General features: G+C 41.4%; 1 protein-coding gene across 2 annotated transcripts in view; it reads right to left on the bottom strand.

Moving 5' to 3' along the window:
- The window catches only part of rps6ka5 (ribosomal protein S6 kinase, polypeptide 5), a 265,478-nt gene that overhangs the window by 148,154 nt on the left and 104,325 nt on the right, over positions 1-12,999 (bottom strand). For both annotated transcript variants that reach the window (XM_069915896.1, XM_069915897.1), the window contains exons 2-3: positions 12,208-12,279; positions 2,850-3,068 (exon numbers count right to left, since the gene is read on the bottom strand). In XM_069915896.1, the coding sequence (XP_069771997.1) occupies positions 2,850-3,068; positions 12,208-12,279 (291 nt within the window). The remainder of the gene's footprint in view (positions 1-2,849; positions 3,069-12,207; positions 12,280-12,999) is intronic.

Genomic DNA, 12,999 nt, shown 5'->3' with positions numbered 1-12,999 from the left:
CACTTCTGACACCCGTGAACCAGATTCTTCTTCCCGATGATCAGTTCTGATTCCAGTTGGAATTTGAACTCAGGTCCCCGGATTATGAGTCCAGCCTCTGGACTAGTATCCAATAGTTTACTCGGCACACCACTGCAACTTCAAATATTCAGGCGAGAGGCAAGCCATCACACTCCTGATGTGCCTTGAAAAGAGCAAAAAGACTTTATTATGTTTGGAGCTGATTCATTCACCAGAGGTTATCCAGTCTCAAGTGTGCTCTTCTATACGTAACATTGACATGCATTTATGTACATTTGAGTCAATGATCATCCCTTGAATGTTGATGGATGGGCTCATCCATGGCAATGCTACTGAATATCAAGGCTGATATTCTAATTGACTGGCATTTTATTAGTTGGCACACATTAGTCCTTGCTCAAATGTAATAAAGGCCTTGTTGCATGCACCCATGGGCATTTTCACTGCTGAGGTGTTGTGAATGGAATTAAATACAATGCAATTATCGGCAAGCTTTCCTTGCAATGCCCAGAGAAGAAGGTCCTCCAATAATCACAATTCTTCCTTTAAAATGTTTATCCTTTGATGCTGACCAACTTCAGTTTTGCCAAGATTCCTCGATGCCACGCTTGATCAAATGGTATCCCGGTGGAAAGGGCAGTCAATCTCATCTTCCTGGAAGTTAGTTCTTCAATCAAGGTTTGGACCAAGGCTGTGGCAAGGTCTGGTCCTAGTGAGCAAGTGATTTAGGAGTGCTGCTTCATATGCTGTTGACAAAACTTTCCATCACTTTATTAAGGTTTGAAAGTCAACTGTTTAGGCAGCGGTTAACCCGATTAAATTGAACTTTAGACATACAGCAAAGTAACGGGCCCTTTCGCCCCATGATCCTGTGCTACCCAAATATACCCAAATGATCTACCCCCCCCAGTATGTCTTTGAAAGGTGAGGAGAAACCAGAGCATCTGGAGGAAAATGCACACAGACTCAGGAAGAACATACAAACTCTTGCAGATAGCACAGGATTCGCACCCCGGAAACTAGTGCTGTAACAGTGTTGCGCTAACCACAACGCTAACTGTGCTGCCCAGTTTGGAGTGGACCTGCATTTTTTTTTTTTGCACAGGATATATCTGCCAAAGAGTATGTCAAACTACTTGAAGCAATCTCTATCACATTCAAATAAAGCTTGACTACACTTCTTTAGCTCCAATCACATCAATTAATTCAAAATGAAGACTATTCTTTTGAAGGCCACCAATTCCAATAGTCTTTACTCATTTATTCTCCACACACATCTTCCATTCTAAACAGAATATCCTTTTTACCTCATACATTTAGCTGGCTTTTCTTTCTGCTAGTTGTAGAAAGTTTTACATTTCAATGAATCTCTGATTAAAGACTTTTTTTCTGAATTCTATCTTGACTTCCTGACCATTTTACTATGATACCCAACTTTGGATTCTCCTAGAAAAGGAACATTTTTGCCACATCTGCCCAAACAATAGTATTCTTGGTCATACCTTCATGTTTACAAAGGGCTCAACAATGGATAAGAGCTCAATAATACACAAGCTTCATTACATCTGCTAAAGTATCCCAGAGACATGTAGTATATCATTGATAATGAAATTGTCAAAATGTAGTCTATTAGCAGCAAATCATTTCAAATTATATTTGAAATTATAACTTTACGAATAAACAATGCTGAGTTAGAATCAAGCTCACATAATGGTAATGTTTTAAATTAACTTGCAGTGTTGCAGGGATAAAATCATAGAATCATACAACACATAAAAGGGCCCTTTGGACCCACCTCATCCAGGTCGATGGTGATGCCCATTTACTCTGATCCCATTTACTTGCACTAGGCCTGTAACCCTCTAGGCTTTTCCTATCCAGGCCCCTGTCCAAAGGGCAGGGCAGCTTGTTCCAGGTATTTAAATTTAAATTTGGATGCACAGCATGGTAACAGGCCCTTTCGGCTCACAAGTATGTGCTGTCTAATTACACCCAATTTAGCACCTAATAGCCTGAATCTGCCTAGGATTGTCTGATCTAGGAAGCTAAGCAGACACAGGATTGGTCAATACTTGGAGGGGTGACCATCTAGGAACACCAGGTGCTGTAGGTTTCTGTGAGGGGCACTGGGCAAAGTGGCGATTCTCTGTCTACCTTACGGTAGACAAAAGTTAAAGAATTTCATGCATGTTACATTCTAAATGTAGTATTACGTGACAAGAATGGAACGTTTACCCATGATCCACAGACCCCAGGGTAAACCCACACAGACACAGGGAGAACATATCAACTCCTGACGGACAGCGCGGGATTCGAACCCTAGTCCCAATCATTGGTTCTGTAATAATGCTGCGTTAATTGTTATACTAACCATGCCTCACACCATCCTCTCTGTGGAAAAGCCTATCTTTTTGATCTCCAGCAACATTGCTGGATCCAGCAGTGCAGTAAAGTTGTAAAAAAAAAATCAGTAATTCTGGGAATTGATAAATATAAAACATACAGGTCAGAGAAATCCCAGCTATGACATGCTCAGTTGGAGAACCATAACCATGATATTTAGCCTCAATCTTGCATAAGGTGGCTGTCAGCTAGAATCGGGTTAATCCTCCCATCAGAAGTACAGATATGATACAGGTTGGGATCAGACTGCCTCACTCGCTGCCAATATAACGGTTCTTTCTCAAAGACCACTTTAGCACATCACTCACATCTGAGGGTAACTAATAACAACTTCGGTTAAATACCAGTGACAAATGCTTAACTGCATTTGTTGTGAAGAAATAATGGACATTTTAAAAATAAATGAAAGCTATTAGTGACGTTACCTAAAATAAGATGGAGCTTTGTATCTGTCTGGAAAGCATAATGTAATGTGACGAGGAAAGGTGACTGTCGAATATGTTCCAACACTTGACGCTCTGTCCGGGTGTGTTCTGCAGTCTTCGCTTTTTGAACTATTGTTGCCTTTTTCAGGACCTTCATGGCAAAAAGCTTTCCGGTGTCATGGCCGCTGATTTTTCTCACAAGAAAAACTTTTCCATAAGCTGGAAACAGAATAAAAGGAATCAAGGTTAAGAATGTTTCATTATCACTTCAGCTAAGATACTAACTGATACAACAGCTAATGGTCATATTATCTGATGAATCAACTAATAAAATATCTCAAGATAAAGCATTTCTTACACCAAAGCATTAGGAATTTTAAACACTAATTATTGCTTGAAGAAAATGCTGCAGCTGGCTTTAGTCACTCTTCATCAGTAATCATCAATGGTAGGATCATCTTCAGATAGTAAATGGGTATTTAATATGCTTGACAAGATCAGAATAGCCTTAAAGGTGATCCAGATTAGGATGTTTTCAAAACCTTCCTCATTTCATTACTCTCAACATCAAAATCTTATTCGAAGGGGACTTCCAACCTAAACTACTCCAGCTTGCTCTTCCTCTCTCAACTTCCTCCTTCAAATCCTAATTCTTTCACCATGATTTTGGTTATCAGACCTAAGAACTCATCCTTTTGATTAATTTACTTGCTTGATTGTTTCTCTGTGGGGTACTCAGATGGTGGTCCATATTTGGAATGAGCTGCTCCATCATTCTATAAGATCATGGCTGATCTGACCGTGAACTCAGCTCAACTTACCCACTCTTTGCACAAACTTTAGTTCCCCCATTATTAAAAATCTGTGTCTTCAACACATTCAAAGAGGCAGCCTCTACTACATTTTGGAAGAAGCAATTGTTCCTCATCCATTTTAAATCTATTCTGAATCCTGAGAGTGTCTCCCCCAGTTCTCATCTCACCTGCTAATGGGAACAACCTCCCCAATTCTGGTTTATCTATTCCATTCATAATTTTACACTATTATTATTTTTTAAAATCAGATTATCAATTTTCTATCAGATTCCCCTCGTATCCTTCTACATTCCAATGAGTATAGACCCAGGCAATTCAATCCCTCTCATAAACTAGTGCCATTTCTAGAATCAACCTGATGAACCTCCTCTTCACCGTCTTCAAAGCACATATATCTTTCTTTGGAAGGATGCTTTACAGGGCAGTATGCCAACTTGATCAGCATGGACAAGTTGGGCTGAAAGGCCTGTTTTGTATAGCTCTGACTTCTGGTATCTGATAATAGAAAAGTGCTTGAAACACGTTGTCACAAGGAAAACATGCAAACTTCATACGTACACAGCACCAGAGGTCAGAAAGGAACCCAGGTTTCTGGATTGCTAACAGCTAAACCACTGTGCCTCCCACTGTTTTACTATTTTTACATCTTTCCATTTTTGTTTAAGTTGAGCCAGCAGGACTGAAACAGAAGAAATGGTAAGGCCCGAAAGAGCACTCCAATCCAATAAAAGCATGAAGAATAAAACTTATTCACCAAGAACTGACAGTTCTAAATTACTCAACATCACACTGAAGTACAAAGTCAACTGCTATGTTAATTGTGGATACATTTGTTATGCAGCCATGCAGGTGAATTCTACCTTGCTTGAAACTTGGAATTGTGAAGAACAAGGAGAAAATGATTCTATTTACAACTGCTAATTAGTGGATAAAGCAGGCATTTTGTTTGGTCTACATTTGAACAGATTGAGAACTCAAAAAGAGAACATATTGACTAGGTACTAAAAAGGGATTTACATTTCTGCTGTGAAAGTATTTTACTGAGAAGGATAAACAACAGCTGCGAATGAAGAAGCAACAAGGTTATAGGAACGTTGGCTTTTTTAAAAAAAAGGTTCACGCTGAGCCTGCCTGCTTTATCCACTAATTAGCAGTTGTAAATAGAATCATTTTCTCCTTGTTCTTCATTATTCCAAGTTTCAAGCAAGGTAGAATTCACCTGCATGGCTGCATAGCAAATGTATCCACAATTAACATAGCAGTTGACTTTGTACTTCAGTGTGATGTGTGTAATTTAGAGAAGAAAGGGAAGGATAATAGGTTAACAGAATAGAGTCCAATTCTGAATCAATGATCACTAGATCGCAACTTCAAGCTATCAAAACTTAATTATTGAAATGGCTCCAGACATTAATTCTTTATGAGACACAAAATCAATTTAAATTGTCCATAAACGTGGAGACCTGTGAAACGATCAATGGATTTCTGCATAGGCACGTAATTAATGTTATTCAAACTGTAGACAATGCGCACATTTGAGCAGGCCAAAAGTAGATGATGAAGTTCAATAACTTTAGTTTCCAGCTAATTTCTTCCAGAGGAGAATTTTACAAGCCTTGTTATAGAACTTGGAAACTATTTGCAAAGCAGTTCCCAGTTGCTCCCACACAATCATCGCAGGAACCCGCAGAATTCTAATTCAGGTGTGTAGTCCCATTAAAAAAAAATGGAAAAGGCAACTAATGAAGGCAGCTCCCCTATTAGCTTAAAAAAGACACTATTTTATTTGTAATCATCATTATGTGCATGTAGCAAGTCTGGCAAAGAGTAGCTCCATGTATGGCACCAAAGATTTTGTTTAGAAGATGTAGACAAAACTTGTGATTGATTGCTCACCCCCTAATTGCTTTTGAGGAAGGAGTTAAAAAATCATTCCAGTCACAATCTCCTCTCACTGCTACCTTCAGCAGAAAGTTCAGTAACCTGAAGGTCAGCACCTCAAGGTTCAAGACAGTTCTTTTATCCAAAGCCATCAGGCTCTTGAACTGCCCCAAACTATCCTGGCCATAAATTATTCTGGGACCACTAAACTTGCTGTCTGCACTACTGAGGCGCGACTATTTTTCTTGCACTAACTGCAACTGTGAAAATTTATTCATCCTTTTATATTTATTTATTTAAGCAGACCCTCCCCCGAAGGGTCCTACTGCTGACGGCTCCATGCAGACTTTGAACGGCCTGTGAACATTTATTCATCCTTTTATATTTATTTATTTAAGCGTCCAACAGGGTTTTATTTAAAATCCTGCAACTGAAGAGTCTGGATCCAAGACGGTGGCACTTGAGTTCAGCAGCGGCCATGAGGGGCTTTAGACTCCAGTGGAGCAGCATAGGGCACCATTATGAGGACAACACCCCCATTGAGAAGCAGAGGAGATGACCCTTAGAATGGACAACCAGTGAGGGACTCTAGAGCTGAAGGACACAAAGAGGCAGTAATCTTTTGCTGAATTGTGGGTGAGGAACCCGCACAGGCTGAGGGCGACTTAAGGTCAAGGACTCACACCAGGCTGTGGGCTGCTGGAATTGAGCTCACGAGAACCAGGTATTAGAATTGGGATTCAAGAGGGTGATGAGGCAAGAAAGGCTTCCGAAGTGCCATGGGCGCTGAAGGCTTCCTCAGAGGTGTGGTTCTGGGCTCAGATTGCCAATGGTTTGAACTGAGCTGATGCGGAGGCAGAGGTTGCAGGAGCACTGGTGTTGAATCTACCGACACTCAGCATCTCTGAGGGAAATTTTTTTTGCTTCTCTTTGTTACAGAGTTTTGTGTTGTGTATTGGCCTATGTGTTGTGTGGTTTTATGTTAAAAAATGACAGTTTGCCTTAGAGAGCCAAGGTGAAGGTGGACTGCTGAGAGAGTGGGAGATGGACTGAGCATGTGCCGAAAATGATCTAAAAATTTCTGGACTTGGACGATAAACCACCACTGGGAGGTGCTGTGGAGTGGAAGAAGGCCCAGAGCATGAGTCGTGGTCTGGAGGACAGTTTAGAATGTTTGGATTTAAAAAGGGATGAACATTCCGAAGGCAGCCAGAAGGATCCGGACCAAGCCAGTGGTTCCTCTCTCTGCAAGCAACACAAGAAGACAACTTTGAATTTTGTGCTCTCTCTCCCTCTCTCAAAGATCTTTTGGCTTCAGTTTACCAAACAAACTGAATTTTGTTTAAGATCTTTGCTTCAGTTGAGATCGAAGTTTTGTGAATCTTGTGTGTTTTGTGTCTAAGTTTTTCTGTGGGCTGGTTGGAAATATAACTTAGACTTTAATTACATATGTTATATTTAGGCTGGGAAATTTACTAGTTTTACACTGTTGCATAGTATTAACATAACAATTACAGCACGGAAACAGGCCATTAGGCCCTTCTAGTCCGCACCGAACCAAACACCCCTTTCTAATCCCACCTCCCTGCACAATGCCCATAACCCTCCATCTTCTTCTCATCCATATACCTGTCCAACCTTTTCTTAAATAATACAATTGACTCCGCCGCCACTATTTCTCCCGGAAGATGATTCCACACGTCTACCATTCTCTGAGTAAAGAAGTTCCCCCTCATGTTACCTCTAAACCTCTGCCCCTTAATTCTTAACTCATGTCCTCTTGTTTTAAACTTTCCTCCTCTTAACGGAAATAGTCTATCCACATCCATTCTGTCTATCCCTTTCATAATCTTAAATACTTCTATCAAATCCCCTCTCAACCTTCTACGCTCCAAAGAATAAAGACCCAATATTCAGTGGGCATTGTTATAAAAAGGGAGGATTTTGAATTAAAGTTTGAGGGTGAATTTTTTGTTTATAAAGTAATTGTTCATCTTTACCCCTGTGTGATATGCCTTCTTTGTGGTTGCTGGTTTGATCTTGTAACATCTTTCTCTGACTGTAAGGGGCACTAAGCAATGCTAATTGTGAATCTTTCTCTGTCTTATGGCAGACTAAAGGCAATTTCATGTAATATTGCATATCTGTTTTATTACATGACAATATACAGTAACTAATATAATCTCAGTGCATTATGGTAATTTAATTTACACTGTTGTTGGTGCACCTGTGTGGGTGGAGCAAGCAAGAATTTCAGTGCATCTGTACATCGTACTTGTGTATATGACAATAAGCTTTTATCATACATCACATTGGTGGTTCTAAAGTGAAAATAGGCCAGATTGCAGGATATGAACAACCCAGTGAATTTTTGCAACAAATCAGTAGTTTGACGGTAGTCATATTAGCCTTCTTTTCTGATGTATTTAGTTATTTATTTAAATTCTCCATCTGCTATGATTTCCCTGGATCAATGGTCCAGGCTTCTCAATGCCATGTAACTTCTACGTCATTGTACCCATATTGATTACACACAAGCAAGCACAAAACAAGAAATCCCTCATATTAAGCTTACAATCAACATTGGAATCAAAACTGAGTTAAAGACAATGGAAAGGGTCATCACTTTCTGAAGGAAATTGAAGTTCAGCAGTTCATTACTAATTCAGTGCAGTCAATGGCATTCCGCAAACCACCCCACCTGACTGAACTAAACCCCCTCCAAAAAAAACGTTCATCTGAACTGGGATATACAGTCAGCAGAGAAAGCCAACTCTGGATACACAGTTATAACCCTACCAAAACCAGGATGTCAGTCTCAAAATACCAACTAGTACGAGGCTCTAAAGGCTGTGTACGGCCCCTCACCCCAAGTCCAAAGCCCGCTGCGCAGCTCAGACGGCAAAGTCCTCCTCAGCGACAAGATCTCCATCCTCAACCGATGGTCAGAACACTTCCAATCTCTTTTCAGTGCCAACCGCTCAGTCCAAGATTCCGCCCTGCTCCAGCTCCCTCAACAGCCCCTAAGGCTAGAGCTGGATGAGGTCCTCACCCGGGAAGAGACATATAAGGCAATTGAACAACTGAAAAGTGGCAAAGCAGCAGGTACGGATGGAATCCCCCCCAGAGGTCTGGAAGGCTGGCGGCAAAACTGCATGCCAAACTGCATAAGTTTTTCAAGCTTTGTTGGGACCAAGGAAAACTGCCTCAGGACCTTCGTGATGCCGCCATCATCACCCTGTACAAAAACAAAGGCGAGAAATCAGACTGCTCAAACTACAGGGGAATCACGCTGCTCTCCATTGCAGGCAAAATCTTTGCTAGGATTCTCCTAAATAGAATAATACCTAGTGTCGCCGAGAATATTCTCCTAGAATCACAGTGCGGCTTTCGCGCAAACAGAGGAACTACCGACATGGTCTTTGCCCTCAGACAGCTCCAAGAAAAGTGCAGAGAACAAAACAAAGGACTCTACATCACCTTTGTTGACCTCACCTTTGTTGAGTACTTATAACAAAACCACAAACACCCAAGATTGACCCAAACCTTAATGGTGCCAGATCTCACTGCAAGCAGGCATCTGCTGCTTCATTTTCTGAGGACTTGCAAATAGAAATTATAACTGTCCAATTCAATTCTCAATTACAAATTTATGGGAGAGACAAGGCATTGACAAAGCTTATAGTGTTTAGCATTGTAATCAGAGGATTTCTTCCAGCAATTTATTCGAGCTGAGTTAGTTATTCTCCAGTGCAATACACAAAAGCGCTGGAGAAACTCAGCAGATCATGTAGCATCTATATGAAGTATGCACAAGACGTTCCTGGAAGACTTGAAGACCGTTATCAGAAGTGGGAGGGCAGAGCCATGACAGCAGACTGAATGGCAGTGTCTCAAGCCAGTCACCCCATCTTCAGTCACTGACTCTGTTCCAATGAAGTTCAAAGTTGAAGAACAGCACATCTTCCAAAAGACCAGCCATACCAATATTCAGTCTGTTTACTGAATCCAATTTCAGATAATTACTCGGCTTTCTGCTGAAGGAAGTCAGTGGATCAAGCAGCATCAGTGGGGGAAAAAAGAATGATCAACACTGAACCAAACAAAGCCTGACATTGAGATTGAGAAGTGTAATAGTGTAAAGAGGACAGAATGCAACAGGCGTTCTCTGCAGCATTTTTCAGTCAGTTTGAAACATTGACCATTTTTTTCTCCCACTAGTGCTGCTTGACCTGTTGACTTCCTCTGGCAGGGTGGTTTTTCTCTTTAGATCCCAACATCTGGCGTCTCCTGTGTGTTTCCAATTATTCTTCTTTCCTCATCTACATCCACCAGGCCTGCTATTTGCTATTCACTACAGGTTTCACTGGATATTATTGTCAAGCAAAAATTTCAATCACAGGTGATTAACTTCACAGGAGATTCCTGTTGCCATGGATATTTAGAAGAAGGAAGCGAATTCATCTCTCACCAGTAAGGATATGGTCAGTCAAAAGCAAATCGCATTTTTTTGAAACACAAACTGGAATTTACAAGTAATCCATTCGATGCCCATTGTTGCCAAACAAATAAAATTGCTGGAAAAACACAAGAATCACAGTGAACAAAGGGAAGCTGGAGGGTCGGTGGGTCAGGCAGTATCTCTGTCTAGAAGTGGTAATTACTATAGAGGATCTGGATCCTTTATCAAGATGAAAGTAGGAAGATAATGTTGTAGCCTTGTCCCTCCACTCTGTCCTGACCCACCTGGAGAATGATGCCTCGTACACCAGGCAACCTCAGCTCGGCATTCAATATAATAATTCCCTAGACCCTGGTAGAGGAACTGTCCTCAGTGGAACTCAACACCCCTCTCAGTAACTAGATTCTGGACTTCCTGTCTGAAAGACGAGACTGTCTAGGTTGGCGGCAGAACATTGAGCAATGTCACGCAGAGCACTGGTGCATCTCAGGGCTGGGGGCTCAGCCTATGCCTGTTCATGCTACTGAGCCATGAGTGCAAAACCAGATCTAGCTCCCAAGGTGTCATCAAGTTAGCAGATGACACAACAGTAGATGGCCTCATCAGCAACAAAACGAGTCGCACTACAGAAAAGAGGTGTAAAATCTCACGATTTGATGCGAGAATAACAACCCGAGTCTCAACATAGACAAGATAAGAGAGATGATCATGGACTCAACTACCTTCCACAAGTGGAGAGTAGAGAGCACCAAGTTACTCAGACTCCACTTAAGAAGTGACGTATCCTGGGCACAAAACACCTCTTCACTTGTTAGGAAGACTGCAGTTCTTGAGAAGACTGAGGTGTGTAAGGCAACTAGCCATCATTCTGTCTGAATTTCTACAGGAGCTCTATCAAGAGCATCCTGGCCAGCTGCATCACAATGTGGTATGGCTGCTGGAGAATATTGGATGGGAGGCCAATCCACAGGAGCACAAGAGGACCACTGGTGTTCCGTCGCCCCCATTGACATGATCTACCAGGATCATTATTTGAAGAGGGCTCACACAATCATTGAGGACCCCTACCACCCCGCACACAGCATCTTCCAGCTACTTCCACCGAGAAAAAGATACAGAAGTATTAGAACCAGAACCATCAGACTGAGAAATAGCTTCTTCCCATGGGCAGTGAGAACATTGAACGACTGTTAAAATGTATGTGAATAAAAAATGTTATTTTATTTACATGCCTTACGCACCTCAGTCTTCTCAAGAACTGCAGTCTTCCTAACAAATGAAGAGGTGTTTTGTGCCCAAGTTAGATCACTTCTTAAGTGGAGTCTAAGTAACTTGGTGCTCTCTAGTCTCCACTAGTGGAAGGTAGTTGAGTCCATGATCATGGTAGAAGCCAATTCCAGCCATTTAAATCCATGCCTGCTTGTGATGATGTAATGGGGACGTATTAAACTGACTGCTTGCTATTGGCTGTAGAGATACTGGTATAACAGATGGAGATGCTTTCCCACTGTCCAGTGTAATGGTGGTTATAGTCTGTTATTAAATCCCAGTATTAGTATAACACTTGTCTGATCCATGTCTACAGCATATCAATTTTATTAACAAACTCTCAATCATGGATACTTCCCTGAAAACTGGAAGACTCGAGACAGATCAAGATGCCACCCGAGCTGGAGAAATTTTTCACCTTTGGCCAGTGGGAAAGCATCTTCATCTGTTATACCATTAGGGTGGAGTATCTGTACAGCCATAGCCAATAGCAAGCAGTCAATATAATACGCCCCCTTTGCATCATCACCTTCACCCCCTCCAATACCCAAATTAACACAACACTGTACTTTTTGGAGGGTGGAAGGAAACTGGAACACTTACAGGAAACCCACGCAGACTTAAGGAGAACATACAAACTCCTTACAGATGCCGCCAGATTCAAACCCGGGTCGCTGTCACTGTAATAGCATCACGCTAGCCAGCACTGCGTACTGTGCATACGTACCATTTGTCTGTATGTGTAATATATCTGCATGTGCTTTTGCACTGTTCTGCACCATGGATCAGATAATACGGTTTCGTCATATTGGAAGACAAATAAAGTTGAACTTGAACCAAAATATTTCAGATCCCTCTGCAATAATATTGGCTCTGCTATTACAATTCTTATTGTCATACAAAATCCATGAAACTAAAATGATTCACTTACCTCCAGTTCCAAGAACCTTTAGTAGCTCAAAGTTTTCAATCCCAACTTTTTCTGCATGTCCTGTTAAATTAGCTGTAAAATAATACAAAAGTGTTAGCCACAAAGCAATTTGTGAAAATGGACTCTAATACTGTCATTTGAAAATAACCATGAACCACTGTAACCCCACAAACTACTTCATATGGACTAAACTCACAACTTTCATAATAATCTGCTGCAATACACTTTTAAAAGAAGCCCACTGTTGGTTAAAAATAGTTGCCTGTCATCTTACCTTCCCTTCCCCTTCCTATCTTCTCCACTGCCAGAATGAGGGCCCAAAGAAACACCTTACATCCCAGAGAAAACACAGGAGCTGCAGATTCTGGATTTTTTGAGCAAACAATAAGAAGCTAGAGGAACTCAGAGGACCAGGCATCATCCATGGAGAGAAAGGTCAGTCAACATTTCATGTCTGGACCATTTTGAGCAAGGGACAGAGCAAGCATTGTGCGTGCATGTGGCCAAGAGGTGATGAGATGTTCGACAAATGAAGGATGTTCGACAAATGAAGTGGAGAGCGAGTTGGGGGAGCAGACCACTGTTGGAGGGAGGTTTGAGAAAAAAGTGAAAATGGTAGCAGGTACAGGATTGAACACAGGGAATTATACAAATCTGGAAGATTCAGTGTTCATGCCGTTGGGTGTTCAGCAACTTCAGAGGAATATGATACGTTGCTCAAGCCTGTCAATGGATGAGGCTGAGGACAGACGTGGCAATGATGAGTGATCCTAAAATAGCTAGCAACAAATG

This window comes from Narcine bancroftii, chromosome 2 (assembly GCF_036971445.1).
Source record: "Narcine bancroftii isolate sNarBan1 chromosome 2, sNarBan1.hap1, whole genome shotgun sequence".
Taxonomy (NCBI): domain Eukaryota; kingdom Metazoa; phylum Chordata; class Chondrichthyes; order Torpediniformes; family Narcinidae; genus Narcine; species Narcine bancroftii.
Note: the sequence above shows the minus strand (reverse complement) of the source record. Positions and strands in the feature narration are given on the sequence as shown.